The 25,431-nt window shown below is 41.8% G+C and overlaps 2 protein-coding genes across 4 annotated transcripts in view; one reads left to right on the top strand and one right to left on the bottom strand.

Moving 5' to 3' along the window:
* The window catches only part of ASCC1 (activating signal cointegrator 1 complex subunit 1), a 98,860-nt gene extending 91,994 nt beyond the window's left edge, over positions 1-6,866 (bottom strand). For 2 of the 3 annotated variants that reach the window (XM_045783147.2, XM_045783146.2), the window contains exons 1-3: positions 6,240-6,452; positions 4,942-5,086; positions 3,694-3,793 (exon numbers count right to left, since the gene is read on the bottom strand). In XM_045783147.2, the coding sequence (XP_045639103.1) occupies positions 3,694-3,793; positions 4,942-5,053 (212 nt within the window). In that variant the 5' untranslated portion in view covers positions 5,054-5,086; positions 6,240-6,452. Of the gene's footprint in view, positions 1-3,693; positions 3,794-4,941; positions 5,087-6,239; positions 6,453-6,751 lie in introns of those variants that run through there. The other variant, XM_045783145.2, reaches the window with a different exon arrangement.
* Positions 6,535-19,437, top strand: ANAPC16 (anaphase promoting complex subunit 16). Its single transcript, XM_045783148.2, has 4 exons — positions 6,535-6,684; positions 11,007-11,175; positions 17,585-17,659; positions 18,620-19,437. Exons 2-4 carry the CDS (start codon positions 11,034-11,036, stop codon positions 18,733-18,735), a joined length of 333 nt encoding a protein of 110 aa, XP_045639104.1. The 5' UTR covers positions 6,535-6,684; positions 11,007-11,033; the 3' UTR covers positions 18,736-19,437.
* The last annotated feature ends 5,994 nt before the right edge of the window (positions 19,438-25,431 follow it).

The raw sequence follows: 25,431 nt of genomic DNA, 5'->3' as shown, positions 1-25,431 counted from the left end.
CTAACACCTGTTTGCTCTTCAATATTAGATTCAAAATCTGGGTCTGCAGTTCATTGAAAAGAAAGCTTGCATCATCACAAAAGGCACTTCCAGCAACCAGTGGGTCTACAGTTTGGGGAAAACACTGTCCTTTGGAAAGCACATTAACTATATTAGTAGTTCATCAAAGATTAATAAAATAAGGGTTAAGAGCTTAGCAAAGAGAAGGGTCTACCATTTAGAAACAGATTATCCAGAATAGCTTCAAAAGCAAAAAGAGTACACAGGTAACCCTCAAGCTGAATTCAGCACATATACATTTTATTCAGGAGATTTCACCTAAAAATTGGGAAATTTCACTAAAAATATATCTTTCCAGTTTCTTTAGAAAAATCAGAAAATCTGACAACTAATGGCAATAATAGGCTGGAGCTTACTCTAGTCCCTAAAAATGGAACATGAGCTCATCACAATCCCCATCACTCCCTACTCCATTTCATCTATTCTGCTTCAACCATCTACTGACTCATTTACATTAATTGCCTGGGCCTCCTAGAATAAATAATTCTGACAATCCAAGGTTATCTTCTGGAACCCACAGTAATAAGATGTGTTAAAGTAAATGAGACTACTGGATCCCAGGAGAAAAGTTTCAGACTCTATAAAGCACTAAAGACTCAAAGACAAGACTCTAAAGAGAAAAAATTTCCCCATCATCAACAATATTTCAGCTTCTATGATTTCAATTACAGTGCCCAACAACATGGATGATTAGGTCTAAAACTGTGCATTTGTTTTTACATGGAATAACCAGCCCAATTATTTCCATTAAGATCTACTGTAGTAAGCCAGTTTAAAAAAAAAAAAAAAACCCAAGATGTTTAGAAGAGGATTGAAATGCCACAATTTCCCTGTGGTTTTTCTCTGTGTTGGGCTAGAGATTCTCCCACCCACTTTGTCAAGCTTTTGTCTTTCTGGGCCTTATGAATAAGGGGTACTTTCACCCGGGCTACTGTTTGTTAGCATGTGGCTACTAGAGAAGCCTATTACAAAAAGCAGCTGGCTTGGGGCACCCGGCTGGCTCAGTCCGTAGAGCATGCGACTCTTGATCTGGGGGTTGTGAACTTGAGCCCCACGTTGGAGTGTAGAGATTACTTAAAATCTTTAAACACACACACACACACACACACACACACACACAAAAGTACTGGCTCAAGGTATTATTAATAGTCCAGACATCTTAAAAAGGAAGTGGTTGAGGTTAAAAAAGTTTTAGACTCAAATAAGTCTTGGGCAAGTCATCTAACCACTCTAAGCCTATTTCTTCACTAAAAAATGGAGTGAATAATACCTAAGTATAGGAAAGTTGTTGTAAGGATTAAACGTGATCATATGTAAAAAGGCTTCCCAGTGACTGGCACGTAGCTCAGTACAGTCCATACTGTCTTCGTTAAGCCCATAATGGCATTCTTCCAATTAAGAGTATAGCCAGATTCAAAAGAGGTTTACATGGGGAGTCTAAAACATTCACTACCATAATAAGAGATACACAGTGAAAAGGTGACTCCTTTATTAAATATATAAGTAGAAATTCCTACCAAATCAGGTAGTTCTCAATCTTGGCCACACACTGAAATCATCTTGGGGGCTTCAAAAACTAATGATGCCTGAGTCCAGCTCCCAAAGATTCTGATTTAATTGGTCTGGGGTGCACCCAAGTATACGGAGTTTTAAAAGTTCCCCAGGTGATTCTAATGTGCACCTGACATCAAGAACTAAAGTGTTACATCTAGTCCATGGATAGGTGTTATGACCATTAGGATTTGATTATAAATTAGTTTGGTCAAGTAATTTCTTCCTTGATCCAAATGAACCTACAGAAATGATTAATAAGAGGGGCGCCTGGATGGCACAGCGGTTAAGCATCTGCCTTAGGCTCAGGGCGTGATCCCAGCGTTGTGGGATCGAGCCCCACGTCAGGCTCCTCTGCTATGAGCCTGCTTCTTCCTCTCCCACTCCCCCTGCTTGTGTTCCCTCTCTCGCTGGCTGTCTCTATCTCTGTCGAATAAATAAATAAAATCTTTAAAAAAAAAAAAAAGAAATGATTAATAAGAAAGCAATTTTCCTAGTAAATACTGTCTATTAATTACAAATGAGCAGAACCGACACCCAATCTAACATGCAGGTCATCTATTATGTAATGAATACTTAAAATATATAAAATTCAGAAGATCAAGTTGGAAAGAGACATCTAAGGAATTTTTATACACCTTAGTGGTGGGAAATATACACATTAAGGAAAACAGTTATACTGATTTCATCAGGAAACTGAACCATGACTTTCTAAAATCTTGTTTCTTAGAAGAAAATGTCACTGGAACTTTAAAGGAAAATGAGCTGTCAGATTTGCATTTGGTTTCCCATTTGGCCATACTCCAAGAGAAGAATTTCATCCTAAATGGGTGTTTCAGAATATTTTCAAGATTGGTGAAAATAAAATGATTTGCTTCGTAGAGCTTAAAGGCATATGATTCCCTATTTGTAGATCTCCTTTCACAGAGGAGCTTGAACAGACTTAATTCACCTGGTGCAACACAGGAAAACAATTTATTACACTTCCTAGACCAGCCTATCTCCAGAGGTGTAAGCCCAAAAAAAGCCAGTTAGCCACATAAGCTAACCAAGGTTTTTTTTTTAAGATTTTATTTATTCATTTGAGACAGAGAGATACAGAGAGAGAGACAATCAGGGGGAGAGGCAGAGGGAGAGGAAGACTTGGGGCTCGACCCCAGGACCTGGAGATCATGACCTGAGCCGAAGGCAGATGAGAAACCACTAGTTTCCAAGCAAATTCATACCAGTCAAAGGACAACATTGGAGATTAATGGAACAGACACATTCTTGCCTTCCAGAAGTCTCCCATCTTGTGGAGAAGACATCAAATAGTATGCCAGTAACTGTAAACACATGGCTGAAAAATTCTACAAAGGAAAGGTAGAGGGTGTTATGAAAAAATAAGGTAGTCAGTGTGGTTGGTAGGGATGACAGTGTCAAAGCAAGGTTCCCTAAGGAAGAATATAACTAGGTAAGGAAGAGAGATTGTAAGGCAAAGGAAACAGCATATGCCAAAGCTCTAGGGCAGGAAGGAACAAAGTACATTTCAGGAACTGAAGAAAACGAGCTAGGCTTAAGTGCAAAACCAGAAAAAGAGTGATATGAGTTGTGACTGAAAAATGCAAGGCTGGCTAAGTCACATTCAAGATTCCATCACTCCAATGGAACAGAATTCCATCTTCAGTGGAAGGATGTTGGCAGATTTAAGCAGGGGTAGTAATCACACTTGCCTTTTAGGAAGATCGTTCCACCCTCAATGGGAAGAACTGATTGGGAGGAGAGCAATCACGCATATGGACAGCCTAGTAAGCAGGCTACTTGAAGTAATCCACAGAAGATGCAGCAGGGCGCTGGTCTTTCAGTAAAGAATGAGACCAATGGTACATTCAAAAGATATTTAAGAGGCAAAATCAACAGACTTGGTGATACATTTGGAATGATGAAATTGATCCATAATCAGTCCTTAGAAATTCTAGGACATAAAACACTAAACTGGTCATTAGTAATCAAGCACTGCAGTAAGTATGGAAAAGAGTCAGCTTCCTGCTGGGTTTCCTGGAAGTGTGTCCCGTGAAGCTGGGGGGGGGGGTGCTCACTCACTTGTAGAGCAAGCTGGGGGCCTTCACGGTACACCGGAAACCTTGCTGGGTCTGCACCACCTCGTAGGCATCACAGGGCTCCTCTGCACACTCCACGAAGCCTGCAGAGAAACCATAACACCTTGCTCACAGCTGCTGCTCTGTGGACAACAGTCTTCTCCCCACCAGCCAACCACACGCAAGGTTTAAAAAAAATACACACACAAAGAACAGCCCAACACTTTATATTGCAGAACACTGCTCTGACAGTCCTTCTGACCTGCTCTTAGAAGAAAAATTTTAAAAAACACATGACTATTTAAAATCTTCCAGCCTTAGAACCTTGGAAAATTTGTATATACATACCACTATTTAACTGTTTTCTCCCAACAAGCTAAGACACAATAAAAATCTTTTTTTATTTTTTTATAGAGATGTAATTCATACAACATAATGTATCCTCTTACAGTGTGCAAGTAAGCAGTTTTTAGTATGGAGACACAAAATTACTTCAGTGAATGAGACAGGAATAGTAGCGGGAGAACTTACTCCATTCCACCAGGCAAAGAGACAGAAGGGTCAAGTAAAGAAGGTCAAGGCCCCAAGGCCAAAGGGAAACAATAGGGAAAACCAGAAGGAAGACAAACGCCCAAGGCTTAAGCCTGATGGAAGAACTTATAAACCAAAAGGAAAAGGAAGCAGAGACTCTGAAAGGCCCTATTTATACATTAAACCCAAGCCCAAGTTAATTGGCTTGAAAATATTTATAATCCATTTCCACTGTTTAGCTTACTTCTTAAAATTATCCCTAGGTAATAATAAAGTTATGTTAGTTGTATATTTGGAACTGCCTGTATGAGTGCAAAGAAGAGACAACATAACAGTATTAACAGTTAACGTTTTGGGACATTGGACAAAATACATACTTATTTCAACAATTTATATGTATTATTTCACAACTTCACCGATAAATGAACTTAATTTTGTCACAGAATATCCATGGTTAACATTAACGGCTTACCAAAATTACTCCTTATTACATTTAAGCCTCCGCACAAAGATGAAACATGATTTAGGAAGTGCAAATGAGAATGCCTCATCAAACTGAAAATCACCAGTCCCCTTCGGCATCAACACAAATGGAGCTGGATAGAGGCCAAACACCTCAAATTTCAGCGCTCACATAGAAACACTTGGAAACAAAACAAAGCACTGCTCCCACAATGCAAGAGAATATTGTACTGATCTGACCAGAGACAACTAGGATTACCTTGATAGAAGTCTTCATCTTCTTCTTCATGTTGATAAGTCTGTTCTTGGATGGGATTTTTTCTGTAAATCCGTCCACCAATTCTTACAAGCTGTGGGCGCAGAACTTCCATGATACTTTCTCTAAACAATATTCTAACGAAATCCTGAAAAATAAATGATCACCTTACCTTGTTTTAATCAGAAATAAAAACCCTCTCTCTATTTTATGGATCATTATGTAATTGGGACATCAGTTCACAGCACATCCTAAACAAAAGCAGCTCTGTTTCCACTGGATTTCCCCAATCTGCAAGCTGTTTTAAATCAATTGCTGTATTTTCCAAGACAGCATTCCATTCCTGGCTCACTCTAGACAGTAATTTGTTTTTGTTTTCAAAGGTTTTATTTTTAAGTAACCTCTACAACCAACATCAGGCTTGAACTCATAACCCCAAGATCAAGAGTTGCCTGCTCCACTGACTGAGCCAGCCTGGTGTCCTCTAGACAGTAATTTGTAAATTATTTCAGCACTCTAAGAAAAGATGATTAAAAGATATTCAGCCCTCTCTATACGGCCTGTCCATGACTTGAGAGAATAGATGTCTCTTTATTATTTTAACCTCCAGCACGATAACTCAGAGAATTAGGAATGTTTAGCATACTTATCCTTGGGGGGGAGGGGGAGGTATAACCCTTAAGTACTTTTAGAGGTGCTAGAAATATATACCTCAAAATTAGATCTAGTTGCCCATCAAAACAGTTAAGATATGAGGTAACAACATGGTTCTTCAAACCAACACATTGCTGAGAGGAGGAATCCACTTCTATAGGCCACTACTCAAAAATGTACATCATTCACTGAGAAGCCAAGCTTCTAGTCACCACTCACCACTTAATGAATCAAGGAAACAAAGTTTCCTTATGGGCTAGCTGTGGTTAAATTCAACAAATGTTCCTACTACATAGGTTACATAGTCTTGGAAGCCCAAAATTAGAGTTACCCCCAAAACCTGACCAATCCTTATTAAATACACTAAGGCCCAATCCAACCCTCAGCAAGTAAGTCACTTTAATTGGCAATTTGCTTACAGAACCAAGAGGAGATTTTGCGTGGTGAGAATTAACAACATAGAAGGTAAACAGACTTGTATGATGCCAGGCATAATTAGCAACAGTTTAAAGACATTACACTGCAGGGGCCTATTCCCCCAGTACCTTACAAAATAAAAAAGGCCCTTCACAAAAGGAGACTTTTAATGTTTAGGTCGGGCCCTCGGACCACGAGCTCTGGAATGAGAGACATTAAACTTCACCTGCCTTTCTCAGACGGCACTGGGCTACAACACTGAAAGACGGGGGAATAACCAATTTAATCTGGCTTCGTGGTAGTCTGGAGAGAGAGAGGAGAGAGGAGAGCAAAAAGCCTGCAATGTCGTGGGGGAAGGTGAAGCCCTGAATTATAAAAGCAAGCAAAAAAGCGAGGACACCAAAACGAGCTAGGGAGAAAGGAACTGCGGTGCGGGAAGCAAACCGCGGAAAGGCCAGGCAAGCGCAGGACCCGGAAGTCCTCTCTCGGAGAGCGTCTTCCGGCCCCCGCTCCGCCCTGGCCACGCCCACCCGCGCGCGGGCGCCCGCACGCCGCCGCCGGCGCGGGTTCCTTCTGCGCGCGTGCGCGCACGCCGCCGTCCTCGTCGTTGTAAACGCGGCCGCTCCGGCTGGCCCTGGGGGCGGGACTGTAGGGGAAAGTGCCAAATCCGCTGAGGTAAGTGGCCGAGGTCTCAGGGACACTCGGGAGCTTAGTGGAAAGGAGTTGATCCCTGGGATCCTACCTGCAAGGACTAGTAAAATGGAGAATATAGGAGGAAAAACTGGAGCCTACTGCAGAGGGAGTGTAAGAGGAAATTTCCTCAGGCCGCGCCGGACTGGGTGCGCATGCGGGCCGAGGGCTGGCGCCTGCGCAGTCACACAGCGCCGGTGGCGTCTCTCCCTTGGGACCAACCCGGGAAGGGGGAGGAAGTGTACCTTGGAGTCAGTTCGGAAACCGCTGGCGTTCTGCTCCTCCCCTTTCCAGCCCCTTTCTAGCCACCCCATCTGGTTTCAGCTGCAGCTTCCTTTTGGGTGGCAGTCCAGCTGTTTAAGTGCAACGATTTGTTGATGAAATTTTATGGCTGCTTGTAATAATTTGCCATTGCACCAGGGTACTTCCTTCAGCGTCTTTTTCATAAGGAGACTTCTAAAGGGAGGATTCTTTTTAAGAAAATAGCCATATATCCGATAGGTAGTAATGTTTATGAATACGAGGTCATCCCTGTCGTACATGAAGTAAATGTTTGATCAACCTGTCGCTGTGGAAACAGCCATACTGTGGACCCGCAACGTAGCATTGCTCTCCTGTGGGGATCTCAACTGCCAGTAGACTCGGCTCCCCTTAGAGGGCCAGACCCCAGACTACTTCATCATGAATATGTATTCGTTAAGCAGGATTTTACTGAGCCCGGCAGCCTAGTGTGTGAGGGAGTTGTGTTAATACTGTAGATCTGCAGAATGAGGAAGAAAAAAAGCAGTAATGGACCAGCCTTCATGACACGCCACTTCTCTGTCCCACGCATATAACCTTTGCTGAGCCACTAGCCCTGTGTTTTATCATTTGTTCGGCATTCATTCAGGAAACGTTCTAATCCAGGTTCTGTGCTAGGCCTCGAGGGTAGAAAGAACTTGTTTCCCATTTCCGAGATCAAAGAGTTCTTCCCAAACTCATGAACCTTAAAATGAAAGAGTGAAGTGCGTTAATGGAGGGCATTTTCCCTCTTCCTGAGCAGATCCTTTCCCCTCTAGGAGCTTCCTGATTCTGTCAAATGGGAAGAATTAAAACTTTTCCCATGAGTGTGTTGGGACATACTATGGATGAAAAACTGGGATCTGCATAGGGGGAAAAAAGGATTCAGGAGTAAATATCCGTTACTGGTTTTGGATAGCTGATATTGTTGTTTACTATGCTCATAACTATTCTAACTGCTTCAGGTATATTAACCTTTTTGACATCTTTATGAGGGAGATACTATTATTATCCCCATTTTAGAGATGAGGCAACTGAGGAAGAGAGAGGTTAAGTGATTTGTCCAGAGTCATACGGCAAGCTAAATAGCAAAACCACAACATGAACCCGGACCAAGAAGCTTCAGAGACTGAACTCTAACCGCTAGGCTGTTTTACCTCTCACATGGCACATGATATGCCCACAAAGCCATTGCTTGAAGAATATCACAGCATGTATGCTAACGTTTCTGTAGCTCGGTTTTGTTTGATTATCTATAAAATGAGGGAATTGGATTAGATGACCTTTAAGGAATTTTGTGGTTCCTGTGAAATGTTTAATTCATTTAGCAAACATGTATTTAAATCAACAGCTACTTCGTATAGGCCAAGCATTATGTTTGGTTCTCATGATCAGAATTCCTGCCTTCATAAAGCAGTTACAAAGCAGGTTTATTGTTAGTTTCACTTTACTTCCTGTAACCATCTGCTGATAACATGCAAAATTCAATGTAAGTCTTTAAAGCTAGAAATTACTGAAGTGTATTATTCTACCTCAGCAGTAAACTGCTTATTTATGTAAAAGTAGCTTTGTGCTAATTATGCACTCCAGTTTTCAACCCTGGCTGTTTTGTGTATTGAATGATAGTAGTTCTGAGTTTGAAAGAAAATGGGATGAAAGGGAATTCCTTTGATTATACCCAGTTTAGAAGTCACACTGTGTCTAGCCTTTGAAGCTGTCCTCACTCTGGCAGTCCCTAGGGAGCTCTGCTGAGCAACTGATTTCAAAATATAAAGTATCCTTTGCATTTGCAACTGAATAGAGCATTTATCAAGGTGTAGGTAAATAGAGTTTTAAGTCTTAGGTGAGATATATAAACAGTTCACAGTAGGTTCTGCTCTGAACTGATGGGAAATAAGACCGAGTACCTGTTCAAAAGATGGCTAAATCATCTGTATACTTTGTTTGAATCCCAACAGGAATCCACTTAAAAATTTAGACCAGGTCCATTACTGCTTAAGTTCTGTTTAAAAGAGCATTTAAGAACCTGTCAAGGTATATTTTAAGCTAGTGTTGCCCAAAGGATTGGATATAACTCCAACTTGAAAAGTCTCTATGAATATGAATATTATTTGGAAGTTACAGAGCTCAGTGGGGAAAAAAAGGTGATCTAAAGCAAGATTGACAATGTCCTTAATCAATTTGTATTTTTAAATAGGCTGACATTCTAAGTATAGCAGTTGTCTTACTCTTCCCATATCTCACTTCAGTTTTAATCATATTACTTATGGACATATAATGAAATCAGAAACTAAACTCTGCTTCCCTGACAGCCTTAAATCATCATCACAGAATTAAGGAAACAGAACAGCCGGCATTTCAGAAATGCACAGTATATCATTTTTCTTGCTAGGAAACTGGAGTATGTATATATAGGATTTATATCTGCATAGCATTCCCTCATTTTTTCTATTGTTTCAAAAATAAGTTCCAACTTTTGTAACAAATGTCTTTAATTTGCAACTAGCAAAAGAAGAAAAAAATCAGCTAAAATTCTTAGTGGCCATTAAAGAGGGAAATTCGTTTTTTAAATCCTTTTAAAGTCATTTTTTTTAATTGAGCTAAAATTCACATAACATAAAATTAACTATTAGCCATCTTAAAGCATCCAATTCAGTCTAAAGTCATTTTTGAGTCTAAATACTAGAGCTGTACTATCCAGTACAGTAACCACTAGCCATATGTGGCTATTTCAGTTTTGGTTAATATTAAAATTTAAAATGCAGTTCTTCAAGGGCACCTGGCTGGTTCAGTTGGTGAAACATGCGACTCTTGATCTCAGGGTTGTGAGTTCAAGTGCCACATCGATGTAGAGATTACTTAAAAAAAATTTTTTTTAGGGGCGCCTGGGTAGCACAGTCGTTAAAGCGTCTGCCTTTGGCTCAGGGCATGATCCTGGCGTACCGGGATCGAGTCCCACATAGGGCTCCTCTGCTGTGAGCCTGCTTCTTCCTCTCCCACTCCCCCTGCTGTGTTCCCTCTCTCTCTGGCTGTCTCTCTGTCACATAAATAAATAAATAAAATCTTTAAAAAAAAAATTTTTTTTTTTAAATTAAAAGACAATTCTTCAGTCACACTAATAGCCACATTAGGTTAATGGCTACCATATCGGACAGCACAGAAATAGAATGTTAGAACATTTCCATCATGGCAGAAAGTTCTGTTAGCACAGTGCTAGACCATTCTTTTTGGAAAACATAAACGTCTTAGAATCTTACATAAGTGTGTAATATAAGCTTCAATGGCAAAAGTAGTATTTTTGTTTTGAACTTATGTAAGGAATCGTGTATTCAGTACAGATCCTCTCATTTGCATTTGGGCTTTTGATTTTTTGATATGACGTAGGGTTAAACCCAGCTTCTGTATTCGTAATAAACCATGAATTCGAAGATCAGTTCATGAACCATTTTCTTCCGGTTTGGGGATGCCACCAAGTGATCAATTTGGGTATTACATTTGGATGAAAAAGTTTTTAAAACATTTTTAATGAAAGGACAAATATGTATTTCCTAACCAATTCCCTTTCCTTGGGAACAGAACACAGTGTTATTCTGGAATTTTATTTGGAAAATTTTATAAGTGAATTTTTTGGTGTGGCTTTGTCAGGATATAGCCAGGACAAACTGTCCTATGAGGCATGTTGTTTTATCCTCATAGAATTTATTTCCTCAGTCAAATTGCTACCTTGGCACTGCCGTATCACCCCTTCATAGCCCATAAATCACCCACAGTCGATCCCAAGCGATAGAAACAGTTTGCTAATGATACGAAGTAGTGTTTTAAGTAGAAAAACAGAATAAACATTTTCTCTTAAAATCCTGAGAAACATTTTTATCTAAGGCATCAGTAAAAAGATTGTGGGAACAGAGAGGGTAGAAAAGGGGGAGCTAATTCTTTACTAAACTGTATGCTGGATTTTATGGCAGCTAGAATGAAATGTCAGTCTCACTTCCATAAACTTGCCAATTGCTGTTTTTCTTTCTCTATAGTGAAGTGAGAATTCTGCTAGAGAGGAAATGGCTGCCTCTTCATCATCCTCCTCAGCTGGTGGGGTCAGTGGAAGTTCTGTCACTGGATCTGGTTTCAGTGTCTCAGACCTTGCCCCACCACGGAAAGCCCTTTTCACCTACCCCAAAGGAGCTGGAGAGATGTTAGAAGGTGATCTCATGCTGCTTTTTGCTGAACAATTGGATTCTGACCTGCAATGAATATTAATTGTAAAGAAGCTATTAAGTGGATTAGAGACGAGTTTGCCCTGATTTCAGCTCCACATTTCATCTCTTGTCCCCATTTCAAAATATTATGTTCAAAACACAAATCTTTCTCCAGAATCAAAATTTTGGAGCTGAAAAAGGCTTTGGAAATTAAGGAAGTCATCTAGACTCACTCAGACCCAGAAAAGTTAAAGTGATTTGACCACATTAAAGACTAAGTCAGCACTAGAACCTGGAATTCACTTCCTGCTCCAGTTTGCTTTATCCTGGCACCAGTCTGCCTCCCTATGATGAGTAGGTTTGATATATTTTTTCTACTGTAATTAATCTACTGATAGATTAACCTCATCAAACAGGCTTTAAGAGGGAATAAAAACTAATATACCACTCTTGTATGTGAAGTTGGCTCCCCTGGCCCACTACAAGCTGGTGCTGTGTGGTTTTTCTAGCACTGGAGCTGGATTTGCATCAGATTATCCCCCATCTTACTCAGCACACATTTGCAAGCTAGCTGGCCAAAATCAGAGCACAGGCTGTAAGCATGACACTGTATTGATAACTGAAATTGATCGGATACATGTCATTTTAGGAGCTAGACCAATAAACTCTTAATAGGGAGTATAAAAATCACCCAAAGAGCTTATTTAAATGCACCTTTCTGTCCCATTTTAGAGATGTTGAGTTGGTATAGGGTGTAGCGCAGAATGTTTTGACTAACATTCAGGGGTTGCTCATGAAAAATTGGTCCATAAGTATTAAACTGTCATGCTTTGAAAAAAGTCAGCAAAGAACCTATTAAGGATTCAAAATCTACCTGATTTTAGCACTTTTGTGCTTAGTTGTACGTTGATCTTTTTTGCTTTAAATTGCAACTTTTGGTAAGTATATTTAAAAATTAATTTAGAAATCTCTGAGAAAGGTACAAACTATAGTTATGAGTCAGCTTTTTGGGGTGAACTTTATTCATTTATATAAGGTGAAAAGAGTTTTGAGTTAAGCTGGGACATATAGAAGAATCATTTGTGACAGGGAAACATGGGAAGACTGGGACCACAAGCCTCTCTAGAATTGGTCAAATTGCAATTGGTAAAGTAAACAGTCAGGTAGTGTAGTTAATGATACATCTGATATGTACATACTTCTGTCTTTACCTTTTCATTTTCCTCAGTTGTGTTAACTATTTGAGTTAGTATCACTGACTGTGAACATAGTGAACAATTAGGGCCTTGTTTACCATATATGCACTAAAAATATGACTTCAGTTATATGCAGCAGAGACCTGGTACTAAAGAAGTTGCCCGCAAAAATCAAAAGTTGGAGGCACTTAAATTGTTAATGAATCTTATAGCAGCAGAAGAGGAATCAGTGTTTAACAATGGACTCTGAGATTGAAGTCATTTAAATTCTAGCTACAGGAGAAATTTAATACAGGAGAAATACAGGAGATACCTCCTCAGTCTCAAAGCTATAAGCATTCTGTATCAGTATACACCAGATTACTTGGAAACGTTAAAGAAGAAAGGCTGCTGATATTAGTCTGAATGTTGATGTTATAAAAAGTTTTAGTTCTGTGCATTTTTATTCCATCCCAGTGTGCTTCATGGAAGAATGTGTTGGCTTTCTGTTGTAGGATGAATTTCTATTAGGTTTAAATTCAAAACGCAGTTTTCATTCCGTTTCTTAGGTTCGAAGTTTTAGCCGAATTTTAAAGCTACTTACACTGAAGAACAGACTATGAAAAATTAGAGATGGTAATCCCTGAACTATCCTAGTCAAATCAAGAATGTTAAATTGAAAAAGAGTACTCCTAAATGAAATTTAATAAGGATGTTAGATTTGGAAGCATCTTCTGCCATGTTGATAGGTGATGCTGTTATACAGTTAATCTAATGCACATGTACCTGACCGTTTTTCTTACAGTAGTTTAAGAGAATATGCAAATGCAGGAGGAAGAGTTGCCTTCTCAGAGTAGGGAAGAAAAGCAATCAAGAGCCAAGGTTAGATACTGCTCATAATCTTAACAGGTTCAACTGGATCTTGTATCCTCCTAAGTCTTAGGATAAGAAACCCAAATAATGTACTTAACCTTATGACTTAACTTTCTGGTGCATCCAGTCTCTAACAGACACCTCACATAAGCAACGTATACGCAGTCCCCTGCTCACTGGTGGTTTCACTTGGGGTTTTTTGACTTACCATGGTGCAAAAGCCATATACATTTAGTAGAAAGCATACTTTGAGTTTTGAATTTTGACCTTATCCTGAGTAAGCGATATTTGGTACAGTACTCTCTCGGGATGCTGGGCAGGAGCAGGGAGCCACAGTTCTCAGCCACACGATCACCAGGGTAAACAACCAATACACTTACAACCATTCTGTACCCATACAACCATTCCTGGTTTTCACTTTCAGTACAGTATTCAATAATTTACATGAGATATTCGACACTTTATTATGAAATAGGCTTTGTGTTAGATGATTTTTCCCAACTGTAGGCTAATGTAAGTGTTGCAAGCACGTTTAAGGTAGGCTAGGCTAAACTATGATGTTTGGTAGGTTAGGTGTATTAAATGTATTTTCGACTTGGTATTTTTAGCTTGGGATGGGTTTATCAGGATATAACCCCATCGTAAACTGAACATCTGTACAGTAGTTTTCAGCATTCTTCCTGCCCTTGGCGAAGATTGTCCTCACCCAGTTTAGTGAGCAAATTAGAGACTGCCTTTTAGCCCAGAAGTAGCTGAATTTTAGTGATATCATAGACTACTAAAGTATAAATTATCTGGCATTGTCTAATTTCCTGCTGTGAGGTAATACTCTTTTAAATGAATTTGATAGCATCCTATTTATTGGAGTTGGCATGATGTTAGATTTGGGTAATTTACTGAACTTTTCACTACTTAATAACCTTTGCTTGTCCCTTAAGAGGAAAGCTGATGCATTGCCTTGTGGTGTGTTACAAAGGGTTTGATTACAATTTCTAAATAGAAGATAGATTGCCCCAGGCTGACTCCTCTCCAGAGAAATTCCAGGCTTAGATTGGTGCAGATATCACATCTAATAGGGTGTGACCAAGAAGCAGTGGACTTTGTGGTTAATACAGAGCTGCAAGTCGGCAAAAGCGTGCTCCATGGGCACACAGAGTGGCAAAGTGATACGCAGCTACCTTTTTGAAAGATTAGCTTACATCTCTTTGCTTTGAAGTTCGTTGCCAGGGGAAATATGCAAATGTTATAACTTAAGCATTTTATCCTAATATAGTACCTGTGATTAAATGTAAGTGGGAGGTAGCACTTGCAGGAGCTTCGAAATACATCTTGGCCTGATCCTTATAGCCCATAATCCCCACTGCCTTGCATGAGATCCTAAAGTTCGGGATCAAACTACCTGAGAAGTGGGCTCTCATGCTCTATGCTTTGAGTTATAATTTGACTCTTTAAGCAAGGGTATGAATAGGATAATGAACACTGGCATATTTACATAATAAACTGGACAGTCAGTATAATACTGAGTCAATCGAAAATAAAAATTTTTTGCTCAGTTTAGATGATCTACTCACAAATGACTTCCATTCAGCCAGAGGAATGAGGGAGGGAGGACGGGATAGGATCATATACCATATAGTACAATACATAGAAAAGAGGTTGAATTTAAAGATGTAATACTCTTCCTAAGTTGTATAGCACTTTTTGAAATAATATTTTGAAATAATACATAACATAGTGCGCATACATTAATACATAGTATATTGTATATGAAAATAACTACTTTTTCATTTCTTTTTTACATCAATTTGGAATATAATGTTGGACAGAAGCAGGATGCCTCAGTAGCTCAGTCGGTTAAGCATCTGCCTTTGGCTCAGGTCATGATCCCAGAGTCCTAGGACCAAGTCCCATGTTGGGCTCCTTGCTTAGCAGGGAGCCTGCTCCTCCCTCTGTCTGCCACTCCCCCTGCTTATGTTCTCTTGCTCACTCTCTCTCTCTCTAAAAAAATAAAATCTTCAAAAAATATATAGACAGAAGCTCTCTTGGTTGTATGTTCAAGCCATTTGGATACAACACTTATGGTTTTATTTATGTTAATCTTTTTTTTTTTAAGATTTTTTATTTTTAAGTAATCTCCACACCCAAGGTGGGGCTTGAACTCAACAACCCCCGAGATCAAGAGTTGCATGCTGCACGGTCCATCAACTGAGCCAGCCACGCACACCAATCTTTTTTGTTTTTTCTTTTAAGTAGGATCCACGCCCAGCATGGAGCCCAACGCAGGGCTTGAACTTGCAACCCTGAGATCAAGACCTGAGTTGAGGGGCACCTGGGTGGCGCAGTCATTAAGCGTCTGCCTTCGGCTCAGGGCGTGATCCCAGCATTCTGGGATCGAGGCCCACATCAGGCTCCTCCTCTACGAGCCTGCTGCTTCTTCCTCTCCCACTCCCCCTGCTTGTGTTCCCTCTCTCGCTGGCTGTTTCTGTTAAATAAATAAAATCTTAAAAAAAAAAAAAGACTTGGGGCGCCTGGGTGGCACAGCGGTTGGGCGTCTGCCTTCGGCTCAGGGCGTGATCCTGGCGATCCGGGATCGAGCCCCACATCGGGCTCTTCCGCTATGAGCCTGCTTCTTCCTCTCCCACTCCCCCTGCTTGTGTTCCCTCTCTCGCTGGCTGTCTCTATCTCTGTCGAATAAATAAATAAAATCTTTAAAAAAAAAAAAAAAAAGACCTGAGTTGAGATCAGGAGTCAGACACTTAACCAACTGAGCTGCCCAGGCACACCGCCATTTTTTTTTTTTAAGTAAGCTCTAGGCCCAACATGGACTTGAACTCAGGACCCCAAAATCAAGAGTCACATGCTCTACCAACTGATCCAGCCAGGAACCCATCACCATGTTAATCCTAAAAATAACTGTCATGTTATTTTACCAGCCAAAATGGGTTTCTTCAGGAATAGCAAGGAATTGCAACTGGAGACAGGCAAGCAATGGCAAAACCATAGGCAAGTCCAGAGAACAAAGGAGAGGAAAGGGGGGAACTGGGAGGCACTATATCTTATAAACAAAAAGACCATTGGCACAAAAAACATTTTGAAGTATAGTGGCTTTTTTGGCTGAGTGGTGACAGTTCCTCATTGGCTGGGCTGTTGTCTAGCAAGGAGAAAAACCTTTCTTCATCCTGTTGAGGTAGCAGAATAGACTTCTTTCTGCTGGGAAAGCAAAATTTGCCTGTACTTGTTAGGGTTTGCAATTGACCAGGATTGTTAGGGCCTGAGAGCTCCCCCTTCTGGCCTACTGACTCCATTTCAAATGAGGTTCCCTTTCTTTCTACAACCAGGACTTCTGAAATAAGGTCAGCCTTGTGTGAAACTCAGCATGAAGCCAATATGTGATAGTCCTATCTCCTTGTCACTTAATAGCTGGCTGACACGCCAGCCCATGATTGATGGGTGAGTGCTTGACACCTAGTAGTGCTGGCATGAACTACCACCTAAAAAAAGACAGCTGTGTCCTCTCCCTCCATTTGTTTTAGGATTTTTGCAATAAGACACCTTCCCCAAATGGTTTCTGCTACCCTTCTAAAAGTCACATTTCCCTATGTGAGCTCTATGTCTTTAGGGGTATATTTTGCCATATCAGCCCTTGTCTGACAAGAACATGAACTAGCTTGTTTCACAATCAACTTCCCAGTGCTGTTGTGACTGAATTAGCTACCTTCTTGTTGCCAGTTCTTGGCACCAGTACAATGGTAGGTTCTGAAATTGCACCATACTCTTATCACCATGCAAATTGCAGTGTTTTGGTTCAGTTGGAAAATCAAGGTTACAATTTGCGTTTACAGAATAAAATTTCCCAGCAGTGCTTTGTGATGGTCATAGTGACGTAATTTGATATATTAAAAATCAACAATAGCCATTTCCCCCTCAGCTTTACTTTTCAGAATGAAAGTGATTTAGAGTTGTGATGTGCCTTTGTATTTTGATAGCACGGGAGCCACGTGGCCAAATGTGTCTGATGTCAGTGTTTGCCTGACATGCAGAATAAGAGAACATTAAGAAACTCAAGTTAGGAGGGGAGAAATGTTAACCAGGACATCACACTGAGGTTTCTTATTTTTGTTTTTTTAAACATTATTTTTAAACTCTGAAACAAGTAGAGGGACTGTTATAATATTCTAGGTATAGAAGAAATAGCTTTTATAGCAGAGCACTGTTCGTTCTAAATAAAACAGAAGCTCTCCTTGTAAACACTGAAAGCTGGACCCTGAATGTGAAGGTGGGGAAAAGAATAGGCACGTTTACCTGGTTTATCAGAAGCCGTGAAACCCTTAGAGCACATTAAAACTTTTCCTCTTCTGTTTGTAGATGGCTCTGAGAGATTCCTCTGCGAATCCGTTTTCAGTTATCAAGTGGCATCTACACTTAAACAGGTGAAACATGGTAAGCACGTGAGTGTTGTGTACTAACTGTGAGAATAAGTTCGGGGGGGGGCGAGGGAGAGGAAGATTCAGAAAGATCAGTGTGCTTTGTGACAAAAACTAGAACTCAACAAGGCTGTTTAAGTGAGCTTTCTAAATTACCTGCAGACAAAAACATTCTACAGTCTTAAGCCAGACAAAATGTCCACATTGAGGCTCAAAGCTGAAGTCAGAAGGTTTAGTTTCCTAGAGTCAGTGCTTCCTACTCGTCTTGTGTTGCTTTTTCCTCCTCTCTCTGAAACCTTTTGTTGTTGTCCTCTGCTGGTTACCATCATCATCTTCATTCTTCAAGTATTTGTGTAATACCTTATGGTCTGTCTGCACTCTGAGATCCTGGTCGCACCTTTTCTGTGGCCTTTGTTTATGTGTCACGGAACTATGTTCCCCCACCAGACCATTTCTCCATTGAAGGCATAATGTGGGAGGGAGAGCTGCAATGGCCTAGAACTGTAGGAGTTTAGTACACAAATCACTATGGCATAGAGGATGCATACTCTCTTGTTTTGTTTTTAAGATGTGATCTTCTAACATAGAATAAGACCCTAACACTTGAATATTGAGGGAAAAAATCCTTCTAGAAATTATTTTTTTTAGATGTTTATCTTTTTTCTTTAAGATTTTATTTATTTATTTATTTTAGAGAGAGCGCAGGGGCAGGGGGACAGGCAGAGGAAGAGGGAAAGAATCTCAAGCAGACTCTGTGCTGAGCACGGAGCCCAATGCGGGGCTCAGTCATTGGGCTCAGTCTCATGACCCTGAGATCATGACCTGACCCAAAACCAAGAGTTGGACGCTCACCCGACTGAGCCAGCCAGGCACCCCCTTCTAGAAATTATTTTTAAACCACTGATCACGTTGGTGGTTGGTGACTGTCTCGTGGGAAATATGTCGTATTATATATTGCCTCCTTGACTCTTTACAGATCAGCAAGTTGCTCGGATGGAAAAATTAGCTGGTTTGGTAGAAGAGCTGGAGGCAGATGAGTGGCGGTTTAAACCCATCGAGCAGCTGCTGGGGTTCACACCCTCTTCGGGTTGACCTTGCTGGGATGGTCAGCTCTGGTGCACAGCAAGTGCAGGGCCAGCGAGGGACTTTTCTTACAGCATACGCAGCCGTCCAGAGATTCACAGCTCCATTGCTGAATTGTTAATTCACATCCATACTTGGTTTCTCTGTATCTATCCACAAGCAACAAATACTTAAATGTGTGATTTTGCAGGGAAAATTTTTGTTTATTTGTTTTTAAAAGTATTGAGAATCAGATTAAGACAATCGGCATCAGAGAACCGGAGGTTTGGGTTTAAGAGATATTTATAAAACTTTACAAGACAGGTAGGACACGTACCGGAATTGGCCCACTGAATGACGTCTCTCCTGTCATTCATGCAGTGCCTAGAATCCTCACCAGTCAAATCCAGGATCAGGATGAGGAGTTACAAAACACAGTGTTTCTGACCTAAAGCAGATGAATGTGATTTCAACTCAGGACCTGTCCAAATGAGGAATTTTAAAATGTTCGGGTTTTTTTCTATTTTTAGACATCTAATTCTATAGATTCTAACTTTTTCTAACCACTTCTAGACATGCCAAATACTGGCAAAAATAATTACTTTTTGAATGTTGAAGCACTTGTAAAAATAAATCCGTGAGCAAAACCCTTTTAAACACAGAAACCCTGAGTTCATCTTGTCGGTGGGCTCAAGCAGTTCTGTAGCAAATAAACCCTTTGCAAGAGTTCCAGATTGGTTTCTTTATCCTTTCAAAGTCTCAGGGATTTGGAATAGGGGGAAGAGGTCAAATTACTTTTTATAAGAAGGGAATCTAAAAACATTTCTCCTGAGCAAATGATAGATTTCCTTTATCTCAGGGATATTTGTCTTTACAGAAGTATATGAATTTAGTAGGTTTTCACACCATGATACGGAAAAACCTGGAAAGCTAAGGGATGGCCTTTGTTCTCCCTCACTGGACCCCCAGTGTCCCCACTGTACAGTTAGGAAAATCATTTATTTTAGATCATATGCTAATTTTGCCTTGATAACGTTTGCCTTTCTCCTCCTTGATAACTTGTACCTGACCTGCTTACAGTTGATTAATTATGAATAAATACAGTCCCAGTAGCAGTTGGCCCTAATCTCAGGAGTTGGAGATGTTGAACACATGCTACCTGATAAGGACGTGGTGACCACTGAGTCAGTAATCTGACTCACAGAGTCTGAGCACAGGGGTGTTGAAGAGCCACTCATGGCCACACAGCCCAGGCAGAAGGAAACCTTGGAACTTGGAATAGATTTCAGTTGATTGATAATTCAGCCCACTGCTCTTCTCTCTAAAGCACATCAGAGCACAAAATGACCAGCCTGCAAACACCCGTTTCCATAATAATACTGCTCAACCCAAACAGCTTACATATTTAGAAGCCACTAAGTTTCCCGATGTACTTTTTAGCACCCACCATCTTGATGATTACCAAAAGAAAAATAAAACTCACTAGATGGCAGCAAGCCTGCAGGTGATATTTCCAGTGAAAGTTTAGAAGCGATGGCTCCCTTGCTCTCATTTGTTTCATTTGCATAACTGTACAGCACAGACGCTGCATTACCTCATCTTAGCCTTCGGTATTGGGGCTTAGAGAATTTTTTTTCTCTTTAAGTTGGCCATTTCTTTTTTATGTCTGTAGAAACTGAAGAGATCCCAGGGTTGAACAGGAATGCTTTCTGAAGCCCCCTTCACAGTGATCCTTCAGCAGCTGCTTGAGTGCTGCCGGAACACGACCCTCACTGTCTGTTGAAGATCCCCCCCCCCCCCCCCGCCGTCCCGCTTATGCGGGCCGTCCTGTCTTAGCACCCACAACCCCTGTTACCATGCTTGGAGCTTGAGGACAGGCCTTGCTGCGTATCTGCCATGTCTCCTCTCGCTATGTGCCCGTCACTCACAGGCACTCATTACCATCTTTTCAGTACCGCTGCAGGGTAGGTGATGCCCCCAGTACAGAAGAGGAACTTAGAGCTCAGCGTGAGCGTGACTTGCCAAGTCTGCAGCTAAGTCAGTGGCCAAGTCCGGACTTGAACTCAAGGCCTCAGATTCCACAGCTGAGATTATTGTAGATGCACCGCGCTGTAGCCCGCTGAGCCCGACCCAGTGCCTTGAACAAAGAAAAATCCTAAACCCTTCTTTTAAGTGGTAAAATGAATTGACTACCAGGAAGAAATAAGCTTTGTCACTACTCTCCCTCCTTCCTCCCAGTGCTTGATGATAAGGGGTCTCAAACAAAACAAAGAAACAGCCTCTTCCTTCAGGAGGTGAGAGCATGAGCTGTATGTTCATGTCTACATAACTTTATAAGCTTCAGTATGCTGCAAAGGTAGGTAGATGCTTGAGAGACACCTCCATGAGCAAGGAGGAAGGCCAAGGGCAGACGGCAGCTAACGACCAGGACGGCGGAGCCAGCCATCCTAAGAAAGCTGACGGTAAGGGTGTCTCCTCAGTAAAATGTTTCACTGTTCCCAAAGCATTTTCACAAATGTTGTGTGTTGATTCTCACATCAACCCTGTGAGATAAATGAGGCAAGTGTTATTTTACAGTTGAGGAAAGAGGCACCAAGAAGGTGAGGTACCAAGATTATTAACTAAGATTATAGTTAATAATAAGCAAGGAAGCTAGCCTTTCAAATCTTTGTCTCTCTGGCTTCCAGTTCATCGGATACTAGCAAATCTGAAGACAGAATTTGCTGTTAATAAAGTGATTCAAGTCAGTCTGATACATCAGTTATGAGATATAATTCGTAAATTTACATAAACCTGGTTTTACTCGTACATCGTTGAACAAAAATTTTACATTTTAACTTCACATTTAATTACCCAGGATCAGCACTAAAGTCCGGACTTTTTCACTGTCTGCTTAAATGTGTTCTTCATTAGTGCCGTCCCATACCTGATACTAACGACCGTGGTGTGAAACTCGAAATCAAGTTCCTCACCGAGGACTTTTCTTTGCTCTGTCCATTTATTTGCAGGCTATGGCTTCCCTTCCCCCACATGGTTGGGAGTCCTTCAGTCCCTTGCTTCCACTCACAACACCCGGTACTAAGGTGGTGGAAACTTTGGACCTTAAGGCCACATCAGAAATAGGAGAAAAGAGATAGGAGCAGGAGAGGTCTATGTAGAGGAAGAGGAGGAATCTGCCAGGGATGTGGCACCCTTTCAGGCAAACCTAAGAGATACCACACTTGAAGGGGAAGGCTATCCTGCCTCTCCCTGTACTTTTGCCAAAGCACCTAACTCGCCTAAAATATCTTGCCAGGTCTCCTTGTAATTGCCAGAAGTTCCAATCACGACAGTCCTTAACACAAAAAGAGAGACAAGGCTTAAATGACATACTTGGGAAAGTCAAATCTTGGGTTGCGGGCAGAGTACAAATGATACCAGATCTTTTCCTGTTTCCCAGAGCTGACTTTGGGATGGAGATGGCACCGTGGGTGAAGAATGGGGCTTCATAGGAGACTGGGCATGATACTTTGCCACTAGCCTGCCTTGTTTGTTGGCATCTGGTCAAAGAGGAAGTCTCAGAATTTTAGAGCTGCAAGAGACCTTGAAGACCATCTAGTTCATCCCCCTGGTTTACAGCTAGGATGTTGAGATCTTGTCTGGCTCATTCACTGCTATCGACTCAGTACCTCGAATATTACCTGGCCTGTAGTTGGTGCATTATAGGTATTGCATGAATGAGTGAATGCATGAGTTTGCTGTACGTTTGCTCTGCTGTAGAAGCTACGGTAGCTACTGACAGTGCAGCATCTGCAGTGGAGTAATGCCCAAGGTCGCTGAGGTAAGGGAGTGGGCAGAGCCCCGATCTCAGCCCGCAGCTCTCTATCGTGCTACACCGACAGGTGGAAGCTGTGGGAAAACGGACACCGTATGCCAAAGCAGCCCTGCCTCACACTGTCCCATCCCTGTGAGGAGCCAAGGTGAAGGAGTCTGGTGCCTCCCTGTCCTCCTCATGGGCCCAGTGGTAGTGCCACCATGAGCCAGCCTCCACCTCTCCAGATACTTCAATTTCTCCAGTCTGTCAAGTGTCTATAGAGGACTTATTTTCCAGAATCAGCTTATTTCATTTTTGTAATATAAGCTCTGTAAGACAAGTAATGAAACAACATAAAATTTATTACCAGCAGTAGCAGAGGGGATGTTCCTTCCAAATGTCTTTTATTATTCAACACACATTTATTGAGCACTTACTGAAGGTCTAGCATCTGCTAGATGCTGAGGATACGCTTTCAAACAAGACACAGTTACCAACCTTGAGGTTATACATATATTAAGAGAGACGAGGGACTGATTTTAAGTGTAAAACTTGTCTGAGAGGGGAAAGCATGAGATGTTGTAAAATCAGAGAGAGCCCATCCAGCTGAGCAAGGGGTCAGAGACTTCCCAGGATGACGTTTTTAGACTGAGACCTGAACAAGTCAGTGGGGTGGGAAGGAAGGATGTTCTGGTTAGAGGGATAAAATATGCAAAGGCCCAAGGAGCAGAAAAGGCGTCACACTTTTAAGGGGCTGCAGGTGTCTGTTACGGTTGGTTCGTAGTGTATCGGACCAGATGGATTTTGCTAAGGAATTTGAACTTCAAGCAGAGGACACTGGGAATCCTTAAAGGGTTTGAATGACAAGATCTGGTTTCACTTCAGAAGTTTAGTTGGAGGGAATGGTGGCGAATCAGTGGCGGTAAGATCCAGATCCTTTGGGAAGCTGTTGTGGAGATGCAGATGAGATGACGGTAACCTATTGAAAAGATGGGAGATAGAAGGATTGATTTGGTTTGAGAGTTACTCAAAAAGTATCCTGTACAGGACTTGGTGACTGGTCAAACTTGGAGAACTCAAGGAGGATACACAGGTTTCTTGTGTCAGTGGCTGAGGGGCCAGGGGGTATTATTTACTGAGATCAGAGTATGGAAAGGAGAGCAGATTCAAGATGTCTAATAGACATGTGACTATGGGTCGACAGTGTGGGACGGTGAGCTGGGCTGGAGTTAGATTTGAGACTCACCGGCCTAGAGATATTTATGAAACCGAAGGTGGGGGTGGTAGATGGAATCGCCCAAGGAGAGAGCCCATGGAGCAAGAAGAGAGTCGGACCAAGGAGAGATCCCTGAGGAACCCTTACACATAAGGGACAGGAGTAGAAACCCAGGAAAGTGACTGGCAGGAAGTCACCAGAGAGAAAGCCAAGAGTGCGGCATCATGGAAACCGAGAGGAGAGGACATTCTGAGGAGACTGCAATTAGCAATAATTGGTGTAGCCAAGCAATTAAGTGATATAAGGGATGGATTTTATCAAGGAGATCATTGGTGACTTCGTCTCAAGAGCTCTGTGGTACAGTGGAGGCCAAGCCAGACAGCTGTGGGTGGGAGAGTGAGCAGAAGGGAAAAACTCGGGGCCACATCTAGGCAACACTTTTAAGAAGTTCAACAGGGGGCGCCTAGGTGGCTCAGTTGGTTAAGCCTCTGACTCTTGATTTCAGCTCAGGTAGTGATCTCAGGGTCACGCAAATGAGCCTCATGTTGAGCCCCATGTTGAGCCCGGTGTGGGGCTCTGCGCTCGGCAGGGAGTCTGCCAGAGATTCTCTCCCTCTTCCCCTGCCCCCCTTCAAATAAATAAATAAACACTAAAAAAGAAGAAGAAGAAGTTCAAGGGGAAGGGGAGACAAAAAAGGACAGAGAGGGTGACAGTTAAAGGAAGACGCATAGTCAAGACATTTGTATTTTATTTTCCAATGGGAGAGGTCAAAGAGAAAGGGGATAATTGAGGGTATAAGGTCCCTGGGGAAGTGGGAGGGGATGGGATCCAGAGCCCAGCTGGAGTGATTAGTCTTGGAGGGAGGACAGGCGAAAAGGCTAGTGCTGATGTGGGTAAATGTGTAGGTGAGGTGGCAGGAAGCTGAGGGAGTTCCCATCAGATGGCTTCTATTCTCTCTGTGAAGGAGGAGGCGAGTTGGTGTACTGCCTGTGGTAAGGGGCAGGAAGAAGTGGAAACAGTGGGGTTGGTAATAGTCCCTGTAAAGAATGGGAGAGAGCTGACCAGGGTCAGAGGATTGCCAAGCACATTCAGGGCCGGTGACAGGGTCCCTGAATTTGCAATGGCACCAGTCTTTGGGGAAGTGTACCAGCAGCCCCATAGCAGCCCTGCAGTAGAAATGGAAAAAATGAAGAATTCGTGGTTATAGTTTTGCATGGTAAGGGCAAGAGGGTAAGCAAATTGTCAGTCTAGGGCTAGCAAGGAAAGGAAGTAAAGACAAAAGGAGGTTAGCAGAGAGAAGCTAGAAGGGTCAAACATTGACTGAGGGCCTACTGTGTCTTTGGTAATATACAGAGGAGAAAAGAAATACAAAAGTCAGGCAGTAGTCCCAAAATTGGCTGTGCCCCAGATTCAAGCATAATAAAAAGGCAGGCTCCCTGGCCTCATTCCTAGGGTCTAAAAGGTCTAAGGTCTGGGGTATCATGTGATTCTCCTGTAGTTGGGTTTGGGAACCACTTGGACCAATGGGAAACGCAGACAAGTCAATAGACCTGTGGAATACACACACCACCGTAACTCCGTGACTCTGGTCCGTTTGGGGCCCTGTAGAAGCCAAGAGGGCTTGGAGAGGGAATGACAAATTTTCCTAGAGAAGGTGAGCCTGCGCCTGAGCATGACTGGGGAACTGGAGTGAGCTGAGCAAAGTGGGGAAGACGCC

This window comes from Ursus americanus, chromosome 6 (genome assembly GCF_024610735.1).
Source record: "Ursus americanus isolate L20-20 chromosome 6, mUrsAme1.1.p, whole genome shotgun sequence".
Lineage (NCBI taxonomy): Eukaryota > Metazoa > Chordata > Mammalia > Carnivora > Ursidae > Ursus > Ursus americanus.
The sequence above is the reverse complement of the archived record's forward strand: the minus strand, read 5'-3'. Positions and strand labels throughout refer to the sequence as shown.

Excerpts from the sequence above, each read along its gene's own strand:
- ANAPC16 (XM_045783148.2), top strand. The coding sequence starts at position 11,034 with ATGGCTGCCTCTTCATCATCCTCCTCAGCTGGTGGGGTCAGTGGAAGT. Across the intron at positions 11,176-17,584 it reads AGCTGGAGAGATGTTAGAAG|ATGGCTCTGAGAGATTCCTC; the intron begins GTGATCTCATGC and ends TTCTGTTTGTAG. Across the intron at positions 17,660-18,619 it reads ACTTAAACAGGTGAAACATG|ATCAGCAAGTTGCTCGGATG; the intron begins GTAAGCACGTGA and ends GACTCTTTACAG.